The sequence below is a fragment of the Aethalodelphis obliquidens genome, unplaced genomic scaffold, assembly GCF_003676395.1.
Source record: "Aethalodelphis obliquidens isolate GAN/ISIS:26980383/991018 unplaced genomic scaffold, ASM367639v1 scaffold2, whole genome shotgun sequence".
Lineage (NCBI taxonomy): Eukaryota > Metazoa > Chordata > Mammalia > Artiodactyla > Delphinidae > Aethalodelphis > Aethalodelphis obliquidens.
The window spans coordinates 8728831-8756060 of NW_020837946.1; the positions used below are offsets into that span (position 1 = coordinate 8728831).

Sequence of the window (27230 nt, forward strand, 5' to 3'; positions counted from 1 at the left end):
TCTTAGAGATAAATGAGCCTTTTACCATTACGTATAATGCTACCTGTAGGATTTTTTTTTAACATCTTTATTGGAGTATAATTGCTTTACAATGGTGTGTTAGTTTCTGCTTTATAACAAGTGAATTAGCTATACATATACATATATCCCCATATCACCTCCATCTTGCGCCTCCCTCCCACCCTCCCTATCCCATCCCTCTAGGTGGTCACAAAGCCCACAGCTGAACTCCCTGTGCTATGCACCTACTTCCCACTAGCTATTTTACATTTGGTAGTGTATGTATGTCCATGCCACTCTCTCACTTCATCCCAGCTTACCCTTCCCACTCCCGCTGTCCTCAAGTCCATTCTCTATCCATAGGGTTTTTATAGATGCCCTTTACTAGGTCAAGGAAGTTCTCTTCTATCCTAGTTTGCAGAGTTTTTATCAGGAATGCTAAAATTTGGTTTAGAATTTTTGCGTCTATGTTCATGAGGGATATTAGTCTGTCGTTTTCTTGTAATGTCTTTGATTTGGGTATCAGGATAATCGTGGACTCATAGAATGAGTTAAGAACTATTCCTCATAAATTTTCTGGAAAAGTTTGTGTAGAAATTGTGTTACATTTCCCTTAAATGTTTGGTAGAAATCTCTAGTGAAGCCATCTGTGCCTAGATTTTTCTTTGTGGGAAGATTAACTAAATTTTGAATTACTTTAATAGATACAGGGCTATTAAGGTTATCTATTTTTTTCTTGAGTGAGTTTGACCCATTTGTGTCTTTCAAGGAATTTGCCTATTTCATCTAAGTTGTTAAATTTATTGGCAAGTAGTTGTTCATAATATTTCCTTATTACCCTTTTAATACCTGTAGAATCTGTAGTGATGTCAGCTCTCTTATTGCAGATATTGGTAATTGTTTTTATCTCCTGATGAGTCTTAGCTAGATTTTATCAATTTTATTCAACTTCTGATAGAACCAGTTTTGGTTTTATTTTTTGCTCTGGCTTTTATTTAACTAATTTCTCCTTTGATCTTTATTTATATCCTTTCTCCTTACTTTATAATTTGCTCTCCTTTTTCTACTTTCTTAAGGTAGAAGCTGAGACCTTTCTTCTTTTCTATCATATGCATTTAGTGCTATAAAATTTCTGAGTAATGCTTTAGCAACATCTCACTAGCTCTGCTATGTTTTTATTCCACTCAAATAACTTTGATCCATGAATTATTTGTAAGTATGATATTTAGTTTCCAAATATTTTGGAATATTTCCAAGGCTCTTTCTGTTATTGATGTCTAATTTAATTCCACTGTGATCACAGGTACATGTCACATACATTTAGCCTTTTACTAGCTGATTTTCTGCCTACTTCTATCAGTCATTGAGATTGGGGTACTGAAATCTCCAATTATAATTGTGGATTTGATGGTTTCATCTTCTTGTTTTATCAGTTTTTGCTTTATTTTGCTTTATTTTAAAGCTGTTATTAGGTGCATAAACATTTAAGATTGTTATGTCCCTTGGATTAACTGACCCCTATTTTATCATGAAATAACTATCCTGGATAATATTCTTTGCTCTGAAATCTATTTTTGTCTGATATTAATAGAGCCCCTCCAGTTTTCTTTTGACAAGTGTTAACATGGTATATCTTTCTCCATCCTTTTACTTGTAACCTAATTGTGTCATTGTCACTTTAAGTACATTTCTTGTAGGCACATATAGTTAGGATTTTTTCTCTTTTTTTTAACCATTTTTTAAAATCAAAATATAGTTCATTTACAAAGTTGTGTTAGTTTCAGGTGTACAGCAAAGTGATTCAGTTATACATATATATAATATTCTTTTTCAGATTCTTTTCCATTATAGGTTATTATAAGATATTGAATACAGTTCCCTGTGCTATACAGTAGGTTCCTGTTGTTTATCTGTTTTATATATAGTGATGTGTGTATGTTAATCCCAAACTCCTAATTTATCCCTGCTATAACCCCCCTTTGGTAACCATAAATTTATTTTCTATGTTTGTGAGTCTATTTCTGGTTTGTAAATAAATTCATTTATATCATTTATTTTTTAGATTTCACGTAAGTGATATCATATGATATCTGTCTTTCTCTGTCTGACTTACTTCACTTAATATGATAATCTCTAGGTCCATCCAGATAGGACTTTTTTGTCCAACCTGACAATCTCTGCCTTTTAATTGGGGTGTTCAGACCATCTATACTTAATGTGATTATTGATATGGTACATTTGAGTTTATCATCTTGCTATTTGTTTTCCATTTGTTCCATCTGTTCCTTAAAGCCATTTTTCCCTCTTTTTCTGCCTTCTTTTGGTTTAATCAAATATTTTTAGTAATTATGTTGTATTTTCTCCTTTGGTATCTCATCTGTTTAGACCCTAGTACAGAGCTATACTTTCATCTGTACTGCATTTTATCAGTTACAATCATGTCCTTCCTCCAACTCCTGCCCCACTACCCCCAGCTCATTGACCCTTCTTTGGTGCCTGATTTAGTCACCTATAGAGTTTCCTATCCTTCTCCAATTTTTATCATTCACAAGCTCCGCTAATTAAACCTTTTAATTCTCCTCAGATAAATCAGTGACAATAAATGTTATTAAAAGTTCAAAGTTGGGGACAGTATCCTGCAACAGATCACCAAAACCCTGCCTAGGTGCTCAGAGTTATCCACTAATCAGATCCACTGGGTATAATTATTCATCCAATCAGGAAAAGTGTCCACTAAGCATCCTGAATTACAGGGGAAGATAATTAATAAACACAAAACTATATGGAAGATACTAGGACCAACAGGGTAGATCTCTTGAGAAGGGTCATTTATCTCACTATTTCTGTGGGTGGTAGCACTACAAGGGAATGTGATACTTGGTCACCATCATAAAGTTCAGAAGATATCTGGCTGGGATACCCTCTTATTGGTCATAAACTCAACATACAAATTATTACAACATTCTCAGTAATACATGTTTTATCCTATTCAGTAGAATTAAGAGTTTAGAAGAGTTACCTTGACAGAACTATGTTAACTCTGTATTCCATTTTCAATAAATAAAAAATAATTATTGAGCTGTCTTTGGAAGGCTTATGTTCTAACAGAGGGAAGAACTAGTAAAAACAACAAAAAAAAATCATTAAGTATATTAAAGGTGTTAAGTGATACACAGAAAACCAGAGCAAGACCGGGGGAACAGGAATGCCGGGGACTAGGCTGCATTTTAAATAGGGGGTTGGGTGAAAAGTGACATTTAAGCAAAGACTTGAAGGCAATAAGGGAGTTAGCCAAGCAGAGAGTTGGAGAAAGAACATTCTAGGTAAAGGGGACAGCCCAATGCAAAAGCCATAAGGCAGGAGTGTGACTGAAGTACACAAGGAAAAGCAAGCCAATGTGGGGGGAATACTAGGAGAAGGGACCATTGAGGTCACGGGCCTGACTGACCAGGGCAAGGGTGGGCATTTATTTTTTGGTAAAAGCACCAGACAGGAAATATTTTAAGCTTTATAGGCCACATAAAGTCTCTGTTGCATAATCTTTGCTTTTTAAACCAACCCTTTAGAAATGTAAAAACCATTCTTAGCTCATGAGCCTTACAAAAACAGGCCTAGGCAGGATTTGACCTGTAGAACTTAGTTCAGCCCTTGTAAGGATTCTGACTTTTACTCTAAGGGAAATATTATTTGACTCATGTTTTGAAAGAATCACTATGGTTGTGGAAAGGCAAGGGAGACCAGTTAGAAGAATACTACAGTAATCCGGAGCAAAGATAATGGTAGCTCAGACCCAGGTAGTGACTAAGAAAACGGGGTGAAGTGGTCATTAGAGTCTGGCTTTTTAACACCCCCCTTCCCCCCCGCAATAAAGTGGATGTATTTGCTCATGAATTGGATCTGGAAAGTGTGAAAGGAGTCATGGATGACTCAAGACTTTTGGCCTGAACAACTAGAAGGATGGCGTATCATTAACCATGATTGGAAAGACTGTGAGTGGATGTGTAAAATGTGTGTTTTGCTTCAAAACAAAGTAGAATTCATATTCCTTAAATTCCAGCACAACTTTGTAGCTACTTTATTAACTCTTCCACAACTTCAGAATCATTTTTTGTCAGGGTACAAAAAGATCCTGCTGTGATGTGAATGGAACTGCTTTAAGCTTAAAAATTAATTTGATAAGAAATGGCATCTTAACTATATTCCATCCAATAACATGGACCAAGTATTCTTTTGTACCTCTGAATAAGGTTTTATAGTTCTCTTCATATAGGTTCTGCATACTTCCTGATGAAAGTATTCCCAGACACCTTATTTTTTTGTTGTTCCTACTGTAAATAAAATACTTTTTTAAAAAAAATTACAATTTCTAGATCGTTTTGATGGTATTTAGGGAAGCTATGCATTTTGTATTTAGCTGCCCTAGTCAACTCTCATTTTCACACTGATTCTCTTGTGTTTTGTAAAGATATATGAATATCTCAACATTGTAATTTCCCCTCTTTATTTTAAATAGCTGTGTTTTGTATTTCTAAACTGTTTCTTTATGCGTTGCCTAGAATTTCCAGAGCAACTCTAGATAAAAAGTCATAGCAAGCACCCTGGTTTTAATGGGACTACATTCAAGTTTTCAGTCTTAAGTATGATGTCGAAGTTGCTTTTCGTGGTTTTTAATTTAGAGGTTGTATTTTCATCTCTCCATTGTTTTCAGGTCTCATTCCCTCTTCACCATTTGCATTAGTGCTATTTCCTTCTGAATCTTGATAAGACAGTGAAATCAGAAAGTTCAGGGTTTTCCTCCCTATTTCTAATCTATTTCAGGAAAGTAATTTGCACTGATTGCTCCTCAATCTTCAGAGTTGTCCCCTTCCTTTGAAATAAAATTTATTTTTCATAAATTTAACTAATTTTCTTTGCTTTATTTAGCAGGAGGTCTATTCTTGCTTATGTTTAGAGCAAGAATTCTCAACCTCTGTGTTACCAAAAAAGGTTCCCTGAGACCCTTTCAAGGGGTCCATGAGGTCAAAACTGCTTTCATATCAATGTAAACACATAATTTGCCTTTTTCCACCGTTGCCATTTGCACTGATGGTGTTGACCTCTAGCCTAAGTCAAGGCAGTGACAACAAACTGTAGTAGTTATCGTTGTAGTTTTCATCATCACGCACTCAGCTTCAAAAAACTGTTTCACTTAAGAGTGTCATGAGAAAGCAGGAAAAAAATTCATTTTATTAAATTTTGACCTGAGTATACATACAACTTTTTAACACTTGGTGTGATAAATAGGAAGTACACATAAAGCACCTTCTGCCCCTTACTGAAGACTGCTTGTCTTGAAGAAAAGTACTTGTATGATAATGTTTGAGCTATGAGCTGAACAAACTATTTTCTTTATGGAACATCACTTTTCCTTGAAAGAAAAACGGACAAATTATTCCGGCTTGTATGTTTGGCAGACATTTTCTCAAAAATAAACCAAGTGAACCTGTATCCTTAAGGAAAACAACCAACGAACAGTATTTGTTGCCAGATTGGAATTTTGAAATTTGAATACAACATGAGTAAGTTTGACCACTTTCCAAAACTTATACTTTTCTGATGAGATCACAGTGGTGGTATTTTAAAATGTGAATTTTTGATACTGAATAATGTGTCAACGTTTGGAAGATGCATGTAACTCAGTGATCCAATATTTTCTAAATGACCAGTGCATGTTACAAAGTCATGCATGGATAAAGGACCTTTTCAAAGTACTGAGTACGAAAAGTTCATTTATACAGTTTGAGTCTATTACAACCAAGAAACTATCAACTGTTGAATTTTGCTGTGGTATCAAAAAATATTCAACATTATCTGAAAGGCTATTAAAATACTCCTCTCTTTTCCAATTATGCATCTGTATGAGGCCAGATTTTCTTCATATACTTCAACCAAAATAACATAACAGCCATCTTTAAAAGAAGTTAGTTTCATCATATTATTAACATTTATCTACATCTCTTACTAAGGTACGCAAGAAACTGTCTAGAATTTCCATGGAAGATCTAAAGTAAAATTGAATTATAGAAAATTTCACTAATTGTAGATTGCTTCCAGTGACAGAAAGATACAACTAAATAGCCTATAATTACAAATCTTAATCCCACGAGCGTGAAATTCCTTTCTTTATAAGAATACAGGTAAACCACAGTCTTAGACTTAAAAAGATGGTAGAAATTAAGCAGTTTAAGTGTCAACTCAAAACAAAAAACAACCTGCTAAAATAAAAGATAGGATGGAAAATCCTGTTCCAATCAAAACACTCATCCAGTGAATCATCAGGCATCCAGCCCATGGGAGACAGGTACTGTGGAGGGCACAGGTGGGCCAGAAATGACACATGGGTCAAAGAGCTCAAGGTCTAGTAAGGAAGAAAAAATATGACACAAATAAATTCATGTTGAAGATGGCAGCACTCCTGCCATTTCCAAAGGAGGTGGCCAAATGGTAGATTCATTTTAGAGTGTAAGGGTAAGGTCGGGAGAGGGAATATTCTGGGAAGCCATACGGGAAAAAGAAATGAATTGGGTGGTTCTGAAAAATGAATGGGGGCTGAGGGGAAAATGGTGCAGGGGTGAAAACAAGACAAAGACAGTATGGCTAATTGTTTGCTATTAATTGCTTTCAATGAACAGAGACAAGCTGAGATTGTTAGAGCATACAGAAAAAGGGAGAAAGGGGTTGAAATTCACCTAGAGAAGCACAGGCCAGGTCACAAAGGGTCTCGTGTACTATGTGAGAAGGCTGAACTGAAGGTTTAAAGCAGGGGAGATATTTCAGAAAGAGCCCTAAAGAGGCTACTGCTAAGGTCCATAAAAAAGGTCATGAGGATTTTCGTGAAGTAGGAATGGAAGTTGGGACCAATTCATAAACCCCTTAGGAAGTAGGGGTTCATACTATTTATTGAAAGATGATTATTTTTTGGCGGGGGGGACAGATTGGTATGAAAGTCAGGTTTTGGCCTGTGGTGACTGGGTAGAAGAAGATACTTGTCATGGATACAGAGAACACAAAAAGAAAATCAGGAGAGGTTATCTCCCTAAGAGGACTATCCGTGGAAACACTGATTTCAGAAATGAGATAAACTGTATCAACAATGAAAAAAAAACCCCGAAATTTAAATAGAATTGAAAACCTCAAATGAAAAACTGAGAAAAAAGTCAAAAATGTATTTGTTAGATGGCAGTACAGGAGAAAACACGTGGTGTTTAAGCACCAGCAAATGCCACTTTAGGACTAAATTTTAAAAACCCCAAATAAACCCAAATTGAGATTTACTGATTTTTAGAAATCACCTCATAACTTGTCTTACATTCGCTCCTAATCAAAAGATTAAAAATATAAAATAAAGCCAAATACACACCTTTTCCGCTTTTTTGTCAGAGATGTCTTGCTTTTCCAGCACGGCCATGCTCTCCTTCAGGTTCTTCACGATGTCTGCAGGAGATTTGTGAGATTTTCCAAATGGGAACGGCATGGCGGCAGCGACCGGTGCCTCACTGCGCTCTGCCTGCTTCACCTGGGGACACAGCACATGGTACAAGTGAGAAAAAGTGAGGTGGATAGAAGACATACTTTCTAAACCCTAATCTGAGAAGAAAAACAGTGTTTGAGAAAGTTACTTTATATCGCTTTCAAAATCAGTACTAGGAAACCCACAAATATATAAGAAATGATAATAAAATTACAGAACACTTTGTACTTTTCAAAATACCTTTTTAATCCCCTGCTCTCCTAACCACCCATTTGAGGAGGAACATGATGGTGCTGATGATGGAGGGTAACTAGCACCGCCAGGCTCCCTATTAAGCAATTGAATCCATCATCTATGGGATCTTTTCAAACAATTCCCCGAGGACATTAATTCTACTCCCATTTGCAGGTAACACTGAATGAGTTGAATAACATTAAGAAACTGCCTCAAGGTACTAAGGGGTAAAACCAGCTCAGGTCTGTCTTGATCCAAAGCGTCCTTAATCACCACACTATACCTCCAATTAATAGATATCTCTGTTTCACAGTTGAGGAAACTGAGGTAAAAAGTTAGGCAAGGAGCTTAGCCAAAAAGCACTAGCAACAGACCCACTCTCTAGGTCTCTCCAGATGCGCCTTTTCCAGTGTTCATGCTGATGCTGCTTCCTCAGCATCCTGTGGGTACACCCTTCCTCCTCTTCAGTCAATCCTATGGTCTCAGGGCTGGAGAGAACCTTGGACAGAGCCTTGGACATATCTCCCATCAGATCCTCAAATTCTTTAAGTGACGGTTTCAACGTGTACTTTTTCTGCCTGGATATGACTATATCCCATGAAGGAATTCACTGCACAAATTCTGGGGACAATGAACTTCTGGAAGTTCTTAAAATTTTGCAGGTAGCAGAAAACAACATTTCAACCACATAAACCACAATATTACATCATGCAAAAGGAGGACATCAACTATGCCAAAAGGTCACCATGAAAAAACAAAGTTAACAAGATAAGCAATGAAAGTAACTTTGGAACATGTCAGAAGTTACAATTTCTTTCACTAAATAAACTAAAATAATTTACACTCACAGGCATTAAACAATCTCATATAAGATACCAAAAGACAACACTTTTCCGAAGAACCTTATAGATCACTTAGATGAGTGATTTTCAAACTGTGAGTTCCAAACTCCTATATTTCACCATCCCTGGCACCCACTGCCCACCTCTGCCAAAGTGGGGAGAGGTGGGTCTCAGATACCTCAACCCTACTTTGGTTTTTTTCCCCCATCAACATAAAATATCTCTGTTGAACAGCATCATAACACTTCCTTTGACCTATGCCTAAGACTTCACTGGAAGAAAGTATTGGAATGCTTTTTCTCTAAAGTATGAGATACAGTGAGCTGCATATCTGTTTACAAATAAACATTTAGGGGAAAAGAACGTGCAAATGAATGCTAACAAGAAGCTTACAACTAAATCATGAACAAGTATGTTATTTCTTGACATGCTTTGATATGATGTTTTGACCCATCTCTATACCCAAATATCACCTATATAGTTCACCTTCTGTCAGCTTATAAATCCTCTTTTGATCACATTAAAACCACATCTTCATTAACCAAAGGGAAATGTCCTCAAACACAGGTTCTAAATTTACTTCCAAATATTTTTTCTATGACAAGAAGTTTGGATCAACTACAGGTGGCTGTTACATTTTTCTCTCTGATTACCTGGCAAGATGGGACCCAAATTCTGGATCATTCTTTTCCATTACTTTTTTCTTTTTATTTATTTATTTATTTAAAATTATTTTATTTTTTTTGAAGAAGGGTAGGGGGCAATGCAGCCTGCTTCTCTATAAACAGAGTGGATTCACACTCACGATAAGTCCTATGAAACCATAATCTTCCCTGTTTGTACTCCACAAATAATAGCAGTGATCTATAAGTCAATGCTGGGTAAAAGGTGGGAATGTTTAATGGAATTTTGCAGGAAATGTTAGGGTGCCATGCAACAGAGATATTTTCAGCTCTGACTCAACAGCGGAAGAAGTGACTTCCCAGGGCAAAGGGGGTTTTAAAAAGTCCTACCAAAAAAAAAAAAGTCCTACCACACACCAAATATTGGTCCACAGCAAAAAGAGTACAGCTGCAGAAGAGAATACATATATAAAATGCTTTTGTTGAGGGAAAGGGGAAGCATGACACAATCATTCCTCTTAATTAATACACTGGGCAGTCAAGATTCTACAGAACATATAAACTAATAAAACTATACTTTGGGCTTCCCTGGTGGCGCAGTGGTTGAGAGTCCGCCTGCCGATGCAGGGGACACGGGTTCGTGCCCCAGTCCAGGAGGATCCCACATGCCGCGGAGTCGCTGGGCCCGTGAGCCACGGCCGCTGAGCCTGCGCGTCCGGAGCCTGTGCTCCGCAACGGGAGAGGCCACAACAGAGAGAGGCCCGCGTACCGCAAAAAAAAAAAAAAAGTATAAATAAAAACTATATCATATAGTTCTTACTTTAAAGCCTGAGTGCAATAATTAAACAAATCCTTTTATTTCTTTCATTTACGTCCTCAAATCCACCAATTCTTGATCAACACAACTAAGACAGATTTGGGGGGCCAAAAACAAGGAAATAATACCCCTTAAAACTTCTGCATTAGAATTTCTTATGTCTAAGTTTGCTTTGCATTAAGCTTATGCTAATGTATGCCACTCAGCGTTCCAACTTTTTAAATAATTAATTGAAAACATAGAAAAGTTTAAAATTCATGAATGGCTGCTAAGTGATGACCAAGTAGGTAGCCAATACATGTGCCTAGAACATTGATTGCTAAAAGGCTGAGAAATGCGTTAAGAAATAAAAGTTTTAATAAACATGTTAGATTAATATGCACAGAGCTACTAAGTATTTATCGTGTTCCTGACTTTAATAAAGAAAACAAAAGCAGCTATTGAGGCAAATGTTATAATATGGTGAAATCATGGATGTGTCATATAAGCATGTTCATTAAAGATGGGGAGAAAGATCCCAAAACAATTGATCAAAAGAGGGAGTACCTCTGGGGAGCAGGAAGAGAGTGGGCAACTGGTATTTTTTCTTACAAGCTCTTTTTGTAACTATTTGCGTCCTTCAATTTCACATGTATAATTTGATAAACATAAAACTAAGTGTAGGGCTTCCCTGGCGGCACAGTGATTGGGAGTCTGCCTGCCGATGCAGGGGACACGGGTTCGTGCCCCGGTCCAGGAAGACCCCACATGCTTGCGTACCGCAAAAAAAAAAAAAACAAAAACTAAGTGTAAAGAAATCAATGAATAATATAAAACAATCTATCCTTAATACATAAAAAGTACTATTCATAAAACATTTCCATGGAAGGCTGAATGACACAGAAAAGTAAGGCTGCCAATTTACTAATCTTACTCATCTCCAAAGTCAGAGCCAATAAAACCAGCAAACTTTGATCATGATCTATAAGTAAGAAAGCTATTTAATGTTACACACACGTGCATGTGCACACACACACACACAGCTAAAAAAAATATGGATGACTAACCTAGATCTCATGAATCACTAAGTTTAGAGACAATAAAGAACAACCTGAAATCCACACGAAGATTTGGAACCACATACAAACTTAGTTTAAGGGTTGAACATGAAGCTTCAGTCTCCTTACTTCAGTCCTTACAAGTAATAGAAGTGAATCCCTTCACAGAATAACTCATGACCTTCCAACAGTGCTCAAATGATAGCAAAGGCACCACTGAGAGTGAACTCTCCAGCCCACACTGCTTTCTCCCAGGAGTGGAGACGGTGCCTTGAAAGGGGCCTGGTCCACCATCAAGCAGAACTATTCACAGGGTTCTGTCTCCTTGAAGGATGTGAAACACCCAGGTACATGTCTGAGTTTTGGAACTGACAATCCCAAGAGTATGAAGATGCCAAAGCTGGAAGTAGCAATGGTTAAACAAAGGATAAGATGGTTACAAGACACCTTTCACCTGCCTGACTCTCATTTCCCACTTTCTTCCTTTGTCATACGTGTTTGAGAGAATTCTAGGGAACAATAACAGCAAGAGTTCACTGAGTAAGGCCCTTCAATAACTTTTCATTGCCCTTATGGTAAAATCCAAATTCCCTACCATAGCTTTACCCATCTCCAACTCGCACAGCCCACAGAGGCTCGCACAGAGGTCCAGCCACGCTGAGGTCCTTTCTGTTCCCTAAATATGCCAACTACCTCTAAGCCAGAGTACCACAAACTTGCAAGTATGGTAAAAATCTTAATTTTTAAATCTAAATGGATATATGGGTTTTCACTGCCACTCAACTATTCTGTACATTCAAATTTCTTCTTAAACTATGTTTTGCCTAAACTATGTTTCAGACATAACTAGAGTTCATGAAGGAAATGGACAGAAATACGTACTATAATTGAAAAAATTCATTTAGTTTTCAAATACTCACTTCCCCATCCCTTCAAAAAAAAAATTGGTTCATAATAAACCTCAGTAGGAGTCCTTGGGCTGAGTCAAAACTACCAATGCCACTGGCAGAACGCCAGCCACTGTCCGCATTTAGAGGGCTGTGGAAACCCGTGCCTACCATCTCGCACACTGGCGGTAAGCGTGCTCCTGATGGTTTATTAGTGGTGTATGCCTGAATCCCAAAGGTAAAGAAGAGTTAGAGGGGAAATATAACTTGAAAATTGGGAGGAGGGAGGCCAGGGTGGGGAATAATTTAGCATGCTTTTAAACTAAAATTAATATTTATGAAATAACATGCTAAATCTGCATGAAAGGAATTTGCAGGAACATTTAGCACTGTTACACCCCTTAGGTTTCACGCATTTGTTTTTCTGTCTTTCCAAATGCTCTTTCTTTCTGCCTTTAACTTAATGACTCATCTTTTTTCCAATGGTGATGTACTTTAAGGTTCTATCTTGGCTGTCTTCTTACCCTATATTCTCTGAGTGATCTCATCTACCCACGTTTTCAACAACCTGAAATCTACCTCCAGCCCCGACCAATCAGCCTACATTTCTAACTACTGCTCCCAAAAGATGTCCTCAAGGCAACTCAAACCTCATCCCCAAGTCCTGCTTATTTTTCTAAATTCCCCTTCACAGTGAATGGATCCATTGTTCACCCAATCACAAAACCTGGTCACCATAGCAGACTCTTTCCACTCATTAACTCTTCCATATAATCAGTTCACAATTTCAGTAAATTCTGTTTTCTAAATCTCTCTGTCCCTACAGACATCAAGTGTAGACCCTTGCTATTCTCCACAAAGGGCAGTGGTTGTCAATGGGGCCAATATCACCCTTAGGAGATGTTCTTGAAAATTTGGCCGCCACGATGACTGGGACATTTACTGACCCACTGAAATCACTTTAAAAAGGTGGGTGGGGTTGCTTTTTGTGCCACTGTTCACATAAGCACAGTCCTTAGCTAGCTTCTATATCCTTGGGGTAGGGAGGAGAGGGCTAGGCTGGGAGTCAGAATAAATGAAGTTTTTCTATCTACTCCTGTATCTATGTCCATCACTGAGTGTTAAACTTCTAGCTTTTAAAAAATGGTTATACTATTCATCATGCAAAATTCAAACATTAAAGGACTACTCAAGGTAGAAAGTGAAAATCACCTGCAAAGCCTATAGGGACAGCTAGTATTAACAGTTTGATATATATTTTTCTTTTTGTTACTTGCTCTATATTTGTGGTCTTTCACATGGCGACTCGACTCTTCTCTAAAACAGATGGAGACCAGATGACAGCAGAAATGGTCACCTCCATCTTACAAAGCACAAAAACTTCAAGTCACTGGTCTGTTAGGTTAATACTCCTCAGAGTACAAAGCTCCATACCAAGAAACCGCTGGAGAACATACAGAACACCCACTGGGAAACTAGAAGGGTAACACCATTAGCTAGGACTGTTAGGCACTGACCTTCTTAGGCAATCTGACTGCTTTGGGCTCATGCAACATACCCCTAAATGCAGCTAACTCTAGTCACCTATGTACTGATAAATATTGAAAAGTAGTCAAATGGTCCATAAGCCACTAATTAGGACATTCATTCATTCAAGTACCAACCGTGCACTCACTATGTACCATACAAACTTAAGGCACCAAGAGTGGCTGCTCTCAAGAAGACAACATTCTGGCATATATGGATGTGGGTGTATATGTTTTAAGACAATACAGAAAAGCTCCTGAATGACAACACATTCCTAAACAGTTGAGTTCACAGGACTCTGTGCTAACATATATGTTAGATCTGACTCATAAACTTGGTGGTCAAATGCCAAAACTGCAAACAAAAAACCCCACATACAATAATAAGACTGTTGCAGAGGACTATCAAGGTACTTAATTAAGCAGTCATGGAAAGTGTGAAATGTCGTAAACATTTGAATCCATTTTTTAGATAGCTGGCTCTGAGACCTAAATCCCCTGCTTCTAGGGTTAATGTTACTTGATTCAGATAAATATTAAATATCTACAACATGCTAGATCTTGTGTTAGGTGCTAGACTACCCATATAGTAAGGTAGGGCAATTATATAAGGCACAGTAGTTAATTACATGGGCTTTAAAGATAACCCGGGTTCAAATCCTGGCTTCACCATGCCTTAGCTGACTTAGACTTTTCTAAGCCCCCTTTCCTCATCTCTAAAATGGGAGAAACAATAGCAACCTAACAACTTGGTATAAGAATTGCATGTGTTTCAAGTGTTTAGAACAGCATCTGCATATGGTAAAATTTGAATAAACAGCAGTTAAGCATAATTACATGGTTTTTTTTTTCCTTCTAAAATCTGATTCATGACTACTGTTTCCAAGGCCAAAATGGGTTTTAAAAAAGGTATCCAGGGCTTCCCTGGTGGTGCAGTGGTTGAGAGTCCGCCTGCCGATGCAGGGGACACGGGTTCGTGCCCTGGTCTGGGAGGATCCCACATGCCGTGAAGTGGCTGAGCCCGTGAGCCATGGCTGCTGAGCCTGCGCCTCCAGAGTCTATGCTCCGCAACGCGAGAGGCCACAACAGTGAGAGGCCCGCGTACCGCAAAAAAAAAAAAAAAAAAAAAAAAGGTATCCACACAGACTGTATAGCAATATAAGATGAGTGATCTTATCCTTTTAAAACCTGCATCTAAAAGTTTTGATTCAGTTTTTGGAAGGATAGGCTACATGCCCTTCTAAGCTGCAAATAAGATGCAATGACTCAGCTCCATTAAAATAAACCATGGATAGCTTTAAGAAGCAACTGGACCTTTGGTTAATTACCAAAGCTACCATATACAAAGCTCATCATCAACTATGTCAAAACCAAAATTAAGTGTTCAAGAGCATACAAGACGACCTGTAAAGTGTCCTTTGCAATTAATGTATCTTGATCAGACTTTCAGGGGCCAATGATGTGCAACACTGGATACTATGCAGGAGTTAGACTGACATTTTTTTATAGCCTAGATGGTAAATCAGATGGTTGCCATGGTGCTAATAGTAGCAATATTTTAAATAATGTAAGATCTCTCCTACAGTACTACACTTCACAGTTTACAAAGCCCCGTCACTTCTCTGTTTAATCCCTCCCCCAATGACCTCTCACTTCATTCAGAATAAAATCCACACTCCTGACCAAGGCCTGCAAGGCTCCTTGTGATCTACTGCTCTCTGTCCTCATCTCTTACACTCGAGGCTTTAGCCACACTGCCTGGCTTGACATTCCTGGGCCCGGCCTAAGTACATTCCCCATACTGTTCATGGAGAGTTCTTCGCTCAGATCACTATGGCTCTCTCCCTCATTTTACTCACAGGGCCTTCCCTGACCAATGTTTCCAAAAGAGCACCTTTCCCCTAATCTCATCTCCTTATCCCGCTTCATTGCTCTTCCAGTACTTGTCACCATTACCTGACATATATGTCCCAGGAAAAGGACTCTGTTTGTTTCACTCATTCATTGTTGTATACCCAGACCCTGGAACAGTGTCTAGAACATACTTGTAGAATATCTGTAGAACAAGCAAACTATCTTTTGATTCTCAAGGAAAGAGTAGAACTCCTTTGATTCATTACTAAGTTTTATTTTTTTTTCTATTCTATAGATGAGTAAACTAAGGCACAAAGATATTGAATAATTTGTTCAAACACCATGAAGCTAGTTAGTAAAGTGGAAGAGAAAGGACTTCCAAGGTTTTGACTCCAACTCTTAATGCACCATCTATCAGATTAACCAGTGTCTTTCATATGACAATGAATATGTTCACTATGTATCAGGAGACTTAAAAATGCTTCTCTCTTAAACCTGCTTCTCTTAGATTTATGTACCAAGATGGCAGCTGAATCATTACTTAAGACAGTTGAAAAAAAGGGAAAAAGCTCCAGGAAATATAATTGAACATTGTGAACTCATTTAAAAATCAATTCTTCTGAAGATTTCTACTGACGTGAAAAAATGCCCACAATTCCTTTTAACTGAAAACACTTTAGATACAAAGGTGCATATATATATTTATATGCACCACATATACATATGAGTGTATATATGTATATAAAATAGTCATGTGTTCTATATATGCAAACACATATGCTGACTAAGAGAAAAAAAATCAGGTTAATAATGGGTAGTGGGAATGTGTGTTCCATATTAAATTTTTCTTAATGTTAAATATTTACAATGTACATGTACAGTTTTTTCCTGATTATAAAAGTGCTATTAAAAAAAATTAGTACAAGATCATTCCCAATAAAAGGAACCAGGGCTCCATGAAGGAGCAGGAAAATATATAAGATGAGCCGAGCCTAGGGCATGTTACCTCAGAAAGCAAAGATGGATGAGGTCCTGCCAAAAAAGACACAGGAGCCAATCTGAAAGGCTCCCACAGGCCTAAGATGGTACAATTTTGGCATAAAAAAGAAAAATTATTGCAATGAATTGACATGCAAATTAAAATTTGCATATATAATATGTTATGTATTTAATAGTAGTACAAGTAACAATAATACAGTTAATATAAAACATTAAAACCCATGAAAATTATAATACTAAAAAAGAAAATTAATTCGTCACCTTAGAGTTTGTGAGAACTCAATACCCCCCAAACTGGTAAATAAAAGAAAGGGAATGGCACATTTATCCTGTCTTTACTGCGTAGCCTGTATTTGAGGGTAACCAAATAGTTGAAAGGGAAAGTTTTTTTATAGAAGATTCATATAGTTAATAAATGTAGAAAGAAAAGTAGAAAATTATCATTTTGTAATCCTTGATGAAATAAGGGATCTAGGCAACAATTATCAACAGCCATTAAAATCATAGGTGAAAGGTTGATGGAGAACTTCATAGTAGATAACTGGAGCTGATAACTTGGAACACTGATCTATCATTAAAAATAGGAAAATCAGACATCAATGTGTCTCATGATAGGATGCAATAGGAAGTAGAAAGGTCCATGTATAAAAATATTTGATCTCCTTTCCTCCACTTAAAAAAAAAAAACTGAAGCTAATCAAGTTCCTAAACCTATCAGTCTATAGGAAACACGGGAGATGAAGGAACAAGTTAAACATCACATGGAATCACCAAGTCAAACCCAGAACAAGGGCCCCTCGACAAGACGAATATTGGGTTTCTGCAGCAAATCAAATAGCATTAGCAGAGCGGGGGAGGAAAGGCAGTGGAGAATGTTAAGTAATAAAAGAAACTCACTAGACATAGTCAAATATATGGCTCTTCTCTGGAGCCTGATTCAAATAAACAAACTATACAAAAGATACTTGGGCAAGTCAGGAAAATTATACTGGGTAGGATAATTAAGAAATTACTGTTAATTTTGTTAGGTATTATAATATAGTAGATATGTAAAAAATATCCTTATCAATTAGGCATACATACTGAAATACAGGTGATTTGGGATTTGCTTCAAAATACTACAGTACCACCCCTCCCTAACAGTAAGGTGGGGAGGATAGATGAAACAAGGTGAGCAAAATATTAGTAACTGTTGGAGCTAGAACTTCATTATACTAGAGTATTTGAATATACTTGAACATTTTCATAATTTTTAAAAATCAGTAATAGAGAACATTTTTTACTCTAAAGAATTGTTATGCTTCTTGTAATTGGTATGTCCATTGTGCTTTGCTTTTGCTTTTTTCCCCTTTATTTACCTAAACGGTCAAAGTTAAATTTATGTATAACTGCAAAGTGATCACCTTAAACCATGTTTCTCACATAAAAACAACCCTTTCTCCTCTATAGTCTCACAGCTCTTACTTAACTGTTCCAATGTATATGTGTTGTCATTCTGTCCACTGTAATTCAATAAACTAACTTATCTGCTGATGGCACAGGAAAAGAATATCTACAGAGGAAATAGGTACACACAGGCAATGCCTTCAATAGCTGACTTATAGTGCCCCTCCCTGAAATTCTTGGAAAACTACAGCAATGCCAGCATGAGTATCCCCGCCTTGGGAATGCCCCCCTTTTCTCTACTTGTTCAAAATCCTGCCCATGTCTAATTCCACTTTTAAATAACAGCTCCTCCATGAAGACCCCCACAGTAATCTTCTTCCTCACTCCTGAGCTTTCAAAACCTCGATTATAGTGTGCTTTTATTATTTACATATGTATCACCCTCAATGAGTCAGGAAGCCCCAAAACTGAATGTGGCAAAACTGAATACCAGCCAACATGTTACATTCTCGTAACATTTGGCATATTGCTTTGCATTAAGACTCCAGACACATGTATTGAGTGGAACTGAAAAACAGTTCTCAAAACAAAGAAGGCCACAGAAACGATTGATACATAAACAACCAGGAGTTAACCAGAAAGTTTTAATCTGAAACCCAGCCAGAACAGGGTTAGGGGCCACCACCTAGATGGTCTTGGAGGATAAGTGAGCAGGAAATCTAGGTAAGCACCTATAATCTAGCTATTGCTATGTACAAAGTTGGACCCACACCTGCTCACTTAACTGTTCCAATCTATAAGTTGCCACCTGTATGTTGTTTGTGCCATGAATATAAACATGGAAAAATTCTGACTAAAGTGTAATAGATTCATGTAATTAACCAAGATGAAGTACTGAAAGGGTGGATCTGGGTTCCCAAGATTGTGGCACAATTTGTAGAACCATCCTGTTTTGGATCTTCACAACTTTTCTGCATTGACTTTTTATTAATGTTATATTAGAATGAACTTAATTGACTGATCACTTGGGCATTATATTGTGATGTGTATTCTCTAAATCCAACACTTTCTATCCATGAAACTACCCCTTCCCACTTTCCCCAATTTCTATGGTAAATACTTGCTGTACGTCTTTAGATTCACATAAAAGGTCCGTCCTGAGATCCCATGTTGAACGTCTGCATCAGAATTCAAGGCAAGTCTTTTGACTTCAAATTCTCTTTGTATTTATTTGTCCTATCATCTTACAAACAGATCAAGTACCACAAAATGTACAACATGGAAGTATGACTTAATTATCAAAAAGTAATCAGAAATAAATGTTCACTAAGTGTCTTTTTAAAAATATTGATCTTTAAATTCTGATCAAATAGACAAAAGGCAATTTCTAAGATTATTATGAGTTAAATAAATACGGAAAGGATACCCTTGACTGTCCCCTCCCCCGCCGAAAAAACCCCCCACAGTATCAAAAAACAAAAATTGGCCCACATCTCTGTTCCATACGCTTTGGAGAGGACTTTTATTGCTCATCGTTGACAACCCACGTTCCTTTTTTCTATTAAATAACAAGTGCATTGCATAGAGAGCTAGGAACTACCTTCCAGTTCCAACTAAAATCTCCCAAACACATGTATAGGTCTGAGTGACCACGAACTTCTCCAGCCACTCATCTTTTGGGAAAATGTCATATTAACTAAAACAAATCTCCTTTAGGCATATGCCTAATACTTTTTCCCAGATCACTTTTTAAAAAGAGAGATTGTTGGAGACCTCAAATCTCTAACATTTTCAGAATTTAGAAGTGTAGGTTAGGGTAGACTATTCTTGGTGGAACTTTCTCCATGACCCTAAAGCTAAATGCACCAATTACATACATCACATCATACGGACCATGAATTCTGTTTTTTGTTGTTGTTTTTATTGTTTTTGGTCATCAAAAGTAGTAAATAATCACTAGGTGAATCAATCTTTAATAGTATTCCCATAAATTTAAATTTCTAGAAAAAATTCCTATTTTAAATTAATAACTTTTGTTATGTATGAATTACAGATCGAGAACTTAATGAAATGGGCTTAGTAAATACAATGTTTAGAAATAATTTCACTTTTGTGTTCTTCTAATAGGCTTTCTATTAACCCTTGAAAGTTTCTTTTACTCACACTAAACATGTGAATGTCAAATTATGAATGTTTATGAAATATGCTCTAATGATAAAGTTCATTCTTTATTTGAACAACAAAGCAAGAGACACCTGTTTATAGGAGAGAGCTTTGCTTCAGACAAAGTAATTTTTAGACAAAAGTAGTTTTACAAGGATTTTTTTGAAGCACCAGCTCTTGTTAAAAAAAAAAAATCTGTGTATTAATTTTACAAACAGGAATCTCATGTTAAGCCTCAAACACTTTTTAAGAAAACCATACTACTAGTGTCAAGTTTTACTGTGGTAATTTCAGTGTATCATGCAGTCATTAAGGATTTCCAAGACTAAAATTATGATAATTAAGTACAACAGAATACTTCAAGCTACCTTAGATCCTTTCTGGAACAGGGCAGGGCACATATAAACAACCACTTAAACAGTTCTAGAATTCACTTAGAGATATGGCTGGAAGTATTTTAACCAAACTGGAATTACCTAAGTAATTCTTAGGAGTTAAGACTGTATCATGTTTCAGAGCTCTCTGACTTCTTTCTTGTAAGTTTAAATTTTAACCTTAAAAATACACACACACACACACACACACACACACACACACACACACACACACACACACACACACTAACTTGAACCTGGCTTCTGCAGAAAAGTTTGCTCTTATACATCTGCTTTTTTCTCCATCTGAGTATTGGCCCCATAATAGTTTTCAAATATCTTTTGTTGTTTAAAAGAAAGGTAGTTTGCTCAGGACTAAAATAAGTGCCATGAATGGGACTACTCTTCTAAATGTTTTTTAACTTGTACCAAAAGCTTATGCCAATTTACACTGTCATCAACAGTGGATGATGGCAGCTATTTCCTCACCAGCCAACCAACACCAGCCCTACTAACCCTTTTGATTTTTGCCAACCTGTCAGATTAAAAATGCTATTCTCTTGACCTTCTCTTCCCCACATATCAACTTGATTCTTTGAATTGCTGATCACTGATGACAGTGAACACATTTTCATGCCTATTATCCATTTGTATTTCCTTAGCAAAATTGTTTGTACATCTCTAATGTCCATTATTCTACTGGGTCTGGAGTCTTTTTCTCATTGATTGATTGATATAAGGATACTTATAATTATGAACATTATCCCTTTGTCTTTTTTTTGCAAATATGTTAGTTTTTCCATTTGCATTCCAACTTTTTGTCATGTACAAAGTTCTCATTTTCTTATAGCTTTATCTATAATCTTTTTCTTTATGAATTCTGGGTTTCCTATCAAGCTTGTAACTGCATACTGACTATGATGCAAGATTTCATATTATAGGTATCAGACATTATTTACAGTTAAACAATGGTATCCTTTTCTGAAATTAGTTCTAGTAGAATCTAATTTAACAAACCTCACTATGATATCCAGTTTGACAGTGAGGCACCTTTCACACTAGCACTGCTTAGTTGTGGGAAAAATCAATCAAGAAATCCACTATAGTAACATGAATCAGTGACCTTTCTCCAATAGCCACCTAATTAAGTTATTGGGGGTGGGGTGGTACAGAATTCATTCTTTATAAATGGTGACTATACTAAAATACATGTTAAATAAGGATGATGCCAAATAAACATTTAAATGATATATTTTTCAAAAATACAAATCTGTGATTTGAGAATATTTTTAATGTCATGTAGAAAGAAGAACTCAAAGCACTTTGAACAGCCTAATCAGACACATTAATATATAAATTACCATCACCATGCTAGCCTGTGAGTTGTCTGGGAACAAGAGCCATAATATTCCCATTCAGTCTGCGTTACATTTAGCACTGTCGGCAGCCAAATTCCTATAAAATGTATCCAGTTGTGCTTTTGTTACAGATAAGGAAGATAAAACTTGAAGAGTTGACTCAATCAGAGGACTGCCCTCAGTTATTCTCCAGGATTCCAGCTTGTCACCACCCCTCTTAAAAGTGTGGTGTTCCAAACCAGACCCTGTACTCCACATATGATCCAAGACTACCTATCCATAGATTTCATAAATGTAGTCTTAAACTCCATTAATAGTTTTGATACATTACATGGCAGCTCTCTATTGAGCAACATAATTGACCTGTATGTTCTGTAGTGAACCACATCCGCACCCATTGTTTACTACTGCCTTTTGGGACATAACCTGCTGGACTGAACAATTATTCCTATTAAATTGCTTCTGATTTAGATTCAATATACATTTGACATTTAAAAATTTTTCTTGCATCTCTAGTTTGTTAACCAGAGTATTATTAGCTTTCCTTACCAGATTCCTGTCAAATACAAATCTGTTCAGCAAGTCACACAGGTCTTCCTTTATTCCCTGTTAAAAGCACAGTACAAATACTGGAACCTTCCAATTAAAGCCGGCCATCAGTTTGTACTGTGTGTACAGTCGTTGATTTTTTAATTTTTCTGACATCAGTCTTAGCGGTTTTATTTTTTTTTAACATCTTTAATGGAGTATAATTTCTTTACAATGGTGTGTTAGTTTCTGCTTTATAACAAAGTGAATCAGCTATACATATACATATGTCCCCATATCTCTTCCCTCTTGCATCTCCCTCCCACCCTCCCTATCCCACCCCTCTAGGTGGTCACAAAGCACCGAGCTGATCTCCCTGTGCTATGCGGCTGCTTCCCACTATTTTGTGTGTACAGCCATTTAAACAACCACAAGGCCACCAGGTCACCTAACTCATTACCACTAGCAGTGATAGCTTCCAGATTTCTCTGATTTCAAGACACATATATTCATACATAAAAAATATGTATCACAGACACACACAAAGTACCACCAAACAGCACTTATCCTCACTATGCAAAATTACACTGACATTCTCCATTCTATTTTATTCTATCCTAGTCCCCTGTTCCCTTCCCTCCCTTTTAAAATGCTAGTCATAGCCCACTAAATTGATCTCATAACCAACTGATAGGATGGGATGGGCAGTTTGTAAAATAGATTTATAATCAACCTGAGTAGTTCATTTACTAACGATAGCTATCTTATTCACAATGCTTAATTTCTCAAATTATCACAAGGCAAAAAGATTTCATCACTTGGTTTAAGACTTGAAATCATAGTTACATATTACAAAGCATTATTTAGAAATACTTGTAATACATGACTAATTAACTGATTTCCATGAATATGTTAAAGGCCTTTTATCAGCATGGATCTGCCATCTTTAATTTTATCTACACCAATTCATTCACAGATATTCTAAGGAATTAAGTTACATTACCATAGTTGTAGAATTAGTTTCAGAAACATGAACTTCAACTATTCCTTGACAAATTAGCACTGAATTTAATAATATGAAGGTTAATCAGTGTCCACATTTTTAAACGTGAAATCATTAATCTTCAAGGAAAAAATTATAAATCCATTTTTCTTCTGGTTCAATTTACTACTCACTTTGCCACAAGGTTGTGGAAGCATAGTCCATATGACCATGAGTAAACATCACAGCCTCACCCATGTTTGGTAAAGAAGAAAAAGCAAATAGCCAATCCTGCTCTTTTAAAAAGATGGTAATTCCTTAAAAAAATTGTGTAATTCAAAACTTGAACAGTAAACAAGTGAGAAAATTTGAAACAAAGTTCAAACAAGAAAAATAAAAGCCTTTTCGAAAATTATTTTTTTGTCAAAGAATTAAGATAGATTGAAAAAGTAAGAAAATACTGTGGTTCTAAAAAGTTACACCTGGGAGTGTTGAAATGATTTTTATTTTTTTCCTTTCAGTCATTCCAATTAAGAACTGTATTTTGAAAAAAAAAATTCCTTTTTAAAATTTATAACCGTAAAACTTATTTCTAGAGGATCAGATGTAAACCTGAAAAATCACTCTCCTTCAAGGTTCAGCATTGCTATTTCTGTTCTGGCTAAATGCCCACAAAAGCATAAACATGCCACAAAACCAGCCTGAGCTGAAGCACCATAGTTGGAGATTTGAAGGTTTGTTTTCTTTTAAAACTGCTCAAAGGCCACCGTATGGTGGTATTCAGTGTAAACAGACTTTTTCCAGCAGAAATATTTAGAGTCACAGAATACACAGTTGCATGGCCCTTTAGAGGATCATGTAGAACATTTTACCCAAAGATGATTTCTCTGAGAATTCTTCTAACCAGTCAACATTCCTTTCCACCCCTCCAAATCAACACACTAACTGGCATATGGAGGCTTGATCCTGAGTTGAGAGAAAAACTCTAGAGGAAATAATGAGGCTAAAAACATTTTATATCAGAGGAAGTAACTGAATTCATTTGTCACCTGATTGGCATGTTCGTATATAAAAACTCTTGCTTGTGTTTTTGGAGGGTAAAAGTTCTCAATCCTACAGCCAAAACTCAGCTTGTGGACCAAAAGATGTGGTCATGCCTCATGTGGTACACACAGGAATTCTTCCAGGACTCAGAATACAGCTAGGGAGACAAGGCACACACAGCAAGAGTGAAATCTATGGAAGACTAATACATGCCACCAGACCCTGCATGACAAAACCCAAATAAGAGAGCCAAGTGGCAAGCTCAGAGGACAGACAGGGCACTGTGTGTTGAAGGTCTCACACTTCATTCGACAGGGGAGATGATTCTTGAGCTGCATTTTGTAGACAGAATAAATTGGGATAAAAGTCAGAAAATGTATTACAATTGATTAGAGAGCTTTATGCAACAATCTGAACTCTGATAAGGAAACAAAAATTATTTTGTAATTTCATCAAGCTCTGGTGGGTAATAAAGTGTTGAATGAAAAGGAAGGCAGAAGGCAGTGAGTTTACAGAACTCACTGTAAACTTAAGTGCTGTTTACAGAATAAACACATGGCTTCTTTTATTACTCAAAGAACATTCCCCACTTTATGGAGTGGTGCTTTTTAGGTGAGTGTTGACATCACAATACAGTCACGATGGAAAACTTGCTTTTTATCTGAAAGCTGTATTGAAAATGCACAACAGAGACATCTTATATCCAAGGGAGTATAGACAGTTAAGTTTTAGGTAGAGGCCACAAAACATTCAGGAAAAGCTACAAAGGATACATTTTCTTCCATTAAAAACTTATTTCCTTCTACAAAAATTCTGAACATGGGATTCTGTTTTTCCTTTACTGTTTCAGCAGAAGAGTGCTACCAACTCAAGTGAATATGATTACTAGGCCTCAAAAATCCACCTTCTTAGTTTTTAACTTGATCTACCAAATATTTGGGTTATTGCTAACCATGTCACCAACCTATCAGAATCACAGTGGTTTAAACAGGAAGTTAATGAGTTAAATGTTAAAATTAGGCTTTCTACAAGTATTCTGTGGGTAGGGGGCACACAGGGTGAGCTTGTTCCATAAAAGTGGGAGTCTGGTGATCCAGGCTTTCTTGAAGTTTTTCCAAACTAAAATGGTGTTAGCCTTGAATCTCACAGTGGCTTTTAAACCTTGCCCTAAGGTCTCCCTAAGGAGCAGGTGAGGGTCCACCTCATCTCTAGCCCAAACACCTCACTTCCATCAGTTTTTTATGTTGGGCTTCTGTGTCAGAAATTTAACAAATTAAAAAAAAATTACTACCTTATGACGTAAAACACTATCCATTAAACATGTTTGGGGGACTTCCCTGGTGGTCCACTCGTTAAGACTCCATGCTCCCAATGCAGGGGACACATGGGTTCGATCCCTAGTCAGGGAACTAAGATCTTGCATACCGCGCGGTACAGCCAAATAAAATAAAATTTAAAAAACAAAAAACAAAACCAAAAAACATGTCTGCATGTTGGACATAGAACTGTTTTCTGAGGAATTCAATGACCTGGCCTCCAAGTCAATTTATACATCTAGATTTGAAATCAAGTCCTGGTTAAACTCTTCAATTTTTCAAAGGCAGATGATTAGTGCTGCTGGCCCCCTCAGTTAATTGTTAAAGTAGAGTAGTTACTAGAAAACTATAACCTTGGACCTCTTTGGTACTCAATTTTCATAAAAAGTTCAATGGCATGAACGATTATAGGGGGCCATTTCCATAGCTATAGAACATCAGAAAAGTAGTGATTTAATTAAACTGTGCTCCAGTCTAACATTATTCCTATGTCTTGTACTAAGATGCCTTATACTTGAACTGGGTACCTTTACAGACACTTCAGAGAACAGAGAGAAGTGTACCAAGGACCCAGAGCCTTCATTAATAAAGGATCCACAGGGTCTCAATTCCTGGAAAAATTATGCTTCTCCTAAGTGGCTGGTTTACTTTTTATCTCATGAACACAGCCTTGCAATTGATCGATTTCTTCTTTGTTTTGGCTTCTAAAACTCAAAGCCAAATGGGTGGTCCCCAACTAGCTAGTGTAAAAGACATGCATTTATTTGTGTACTAACCCTGCCCCAGGAATCATTTTGTCTTTCCTTATTTTTCCTTTGCTCCTTATCTAATTCTCTGGGGTGAGGGAGAGGATGAGACAGAAAGGGGAAAACAGAAGGAAACATACCCCTATTTTTTTGCATTTCCCTAAAATGGAAGGCAAGAAACATGAAAAAAAAAAAAACTAGCTAATCTTAACATAAGGGTGTGGTTTTAACCTTACCACCATGATAAACTTGTTAAATACTGCAAGATCTAGTGCGTCAATTTTCTCGCTCAGGTGGAAACAGGTAACACTGCTAAGGGGACATCCCGTCTGGGAAGAGATTACTAAATTAAGTCAAACACGGAAAGTGTATTGAGGCAATCAACGTGTATGGTGTGCAGCAAAATAAAGTACTTCCATCACTGTTCTTCAGAGTCAAATAATTTCTATGAATAACAATGGCCCCGGCCTCTTTTCTAACATAGAGAGATGGCTGTCACAGCTCCTCCATCACTCAAAGAGCTCTGACTCCAGCATGCAACTCCTATTCAGTCCCTGTCATTTGGTAAGTAAGGATAAATAAAAAATACTTCCAAGTTTATTCAACATATTTTTCAAGCCCCTATTACCTATGAGGCTTTACAGATACAAGGTCTGAATGGCTGTGTTTACAGAAAATATTTTTAGCCAGTTATACAAAATGTATTCTATTCAACTAGTGTAAAAAATACCATTCATAAATTAAAATAATGGCTGAATTATACTTCCAAACCTCTATTCTATTCCAATGTCTTCTAGGAAATTAGGAAAAACAACAAGAATACAACTAGGGGTCAGGGCATTTGGGGCGGGGGGGGGGGGCGGGGGGGCGGTGCAGAGGCAAAGGGCACTTCACTGTAGCTGAAACAAACTGAGAATGATGTGATAAATCAAAATGCTACTCAATCAACAAACACTGCTGGTTTAGACTAAAAGCAGAACACCCAGCCCCTCCTTCTGTATTTC

At 36.9% G+C, this 27230-nt stretch overlaps 1 protein-coding gene across 5 annotated transcripts in view; it reads right to left on the reverse strand.

Annotated features, from left to right (window-relative positions):
• CAB39 (calcium binding protein 39) overlaps nucleotides 1-27230 on the reverse strand; it is an 86769-nt gene that overhangs the window by 43441 nt on the left and 16098 nt on the right. For all 5 annotated transcript variants that reach the window (XM_027118789.1, XM_027118778.1, XM_027118760.1 and 2 more), the window contains one exon: nucleotides 7400-7555. In XM_027118789.1, coding sequence (XP_026974590.1) covers nucleotides 7400-7513 — 114 coding nt within the window. In that variant the 5' untranslated portion in view covers nucleotides 7514-7555. The remainder of the gene's footprint in view (nucleotides 1-7399; nucleotides 7556-27230) is intronic.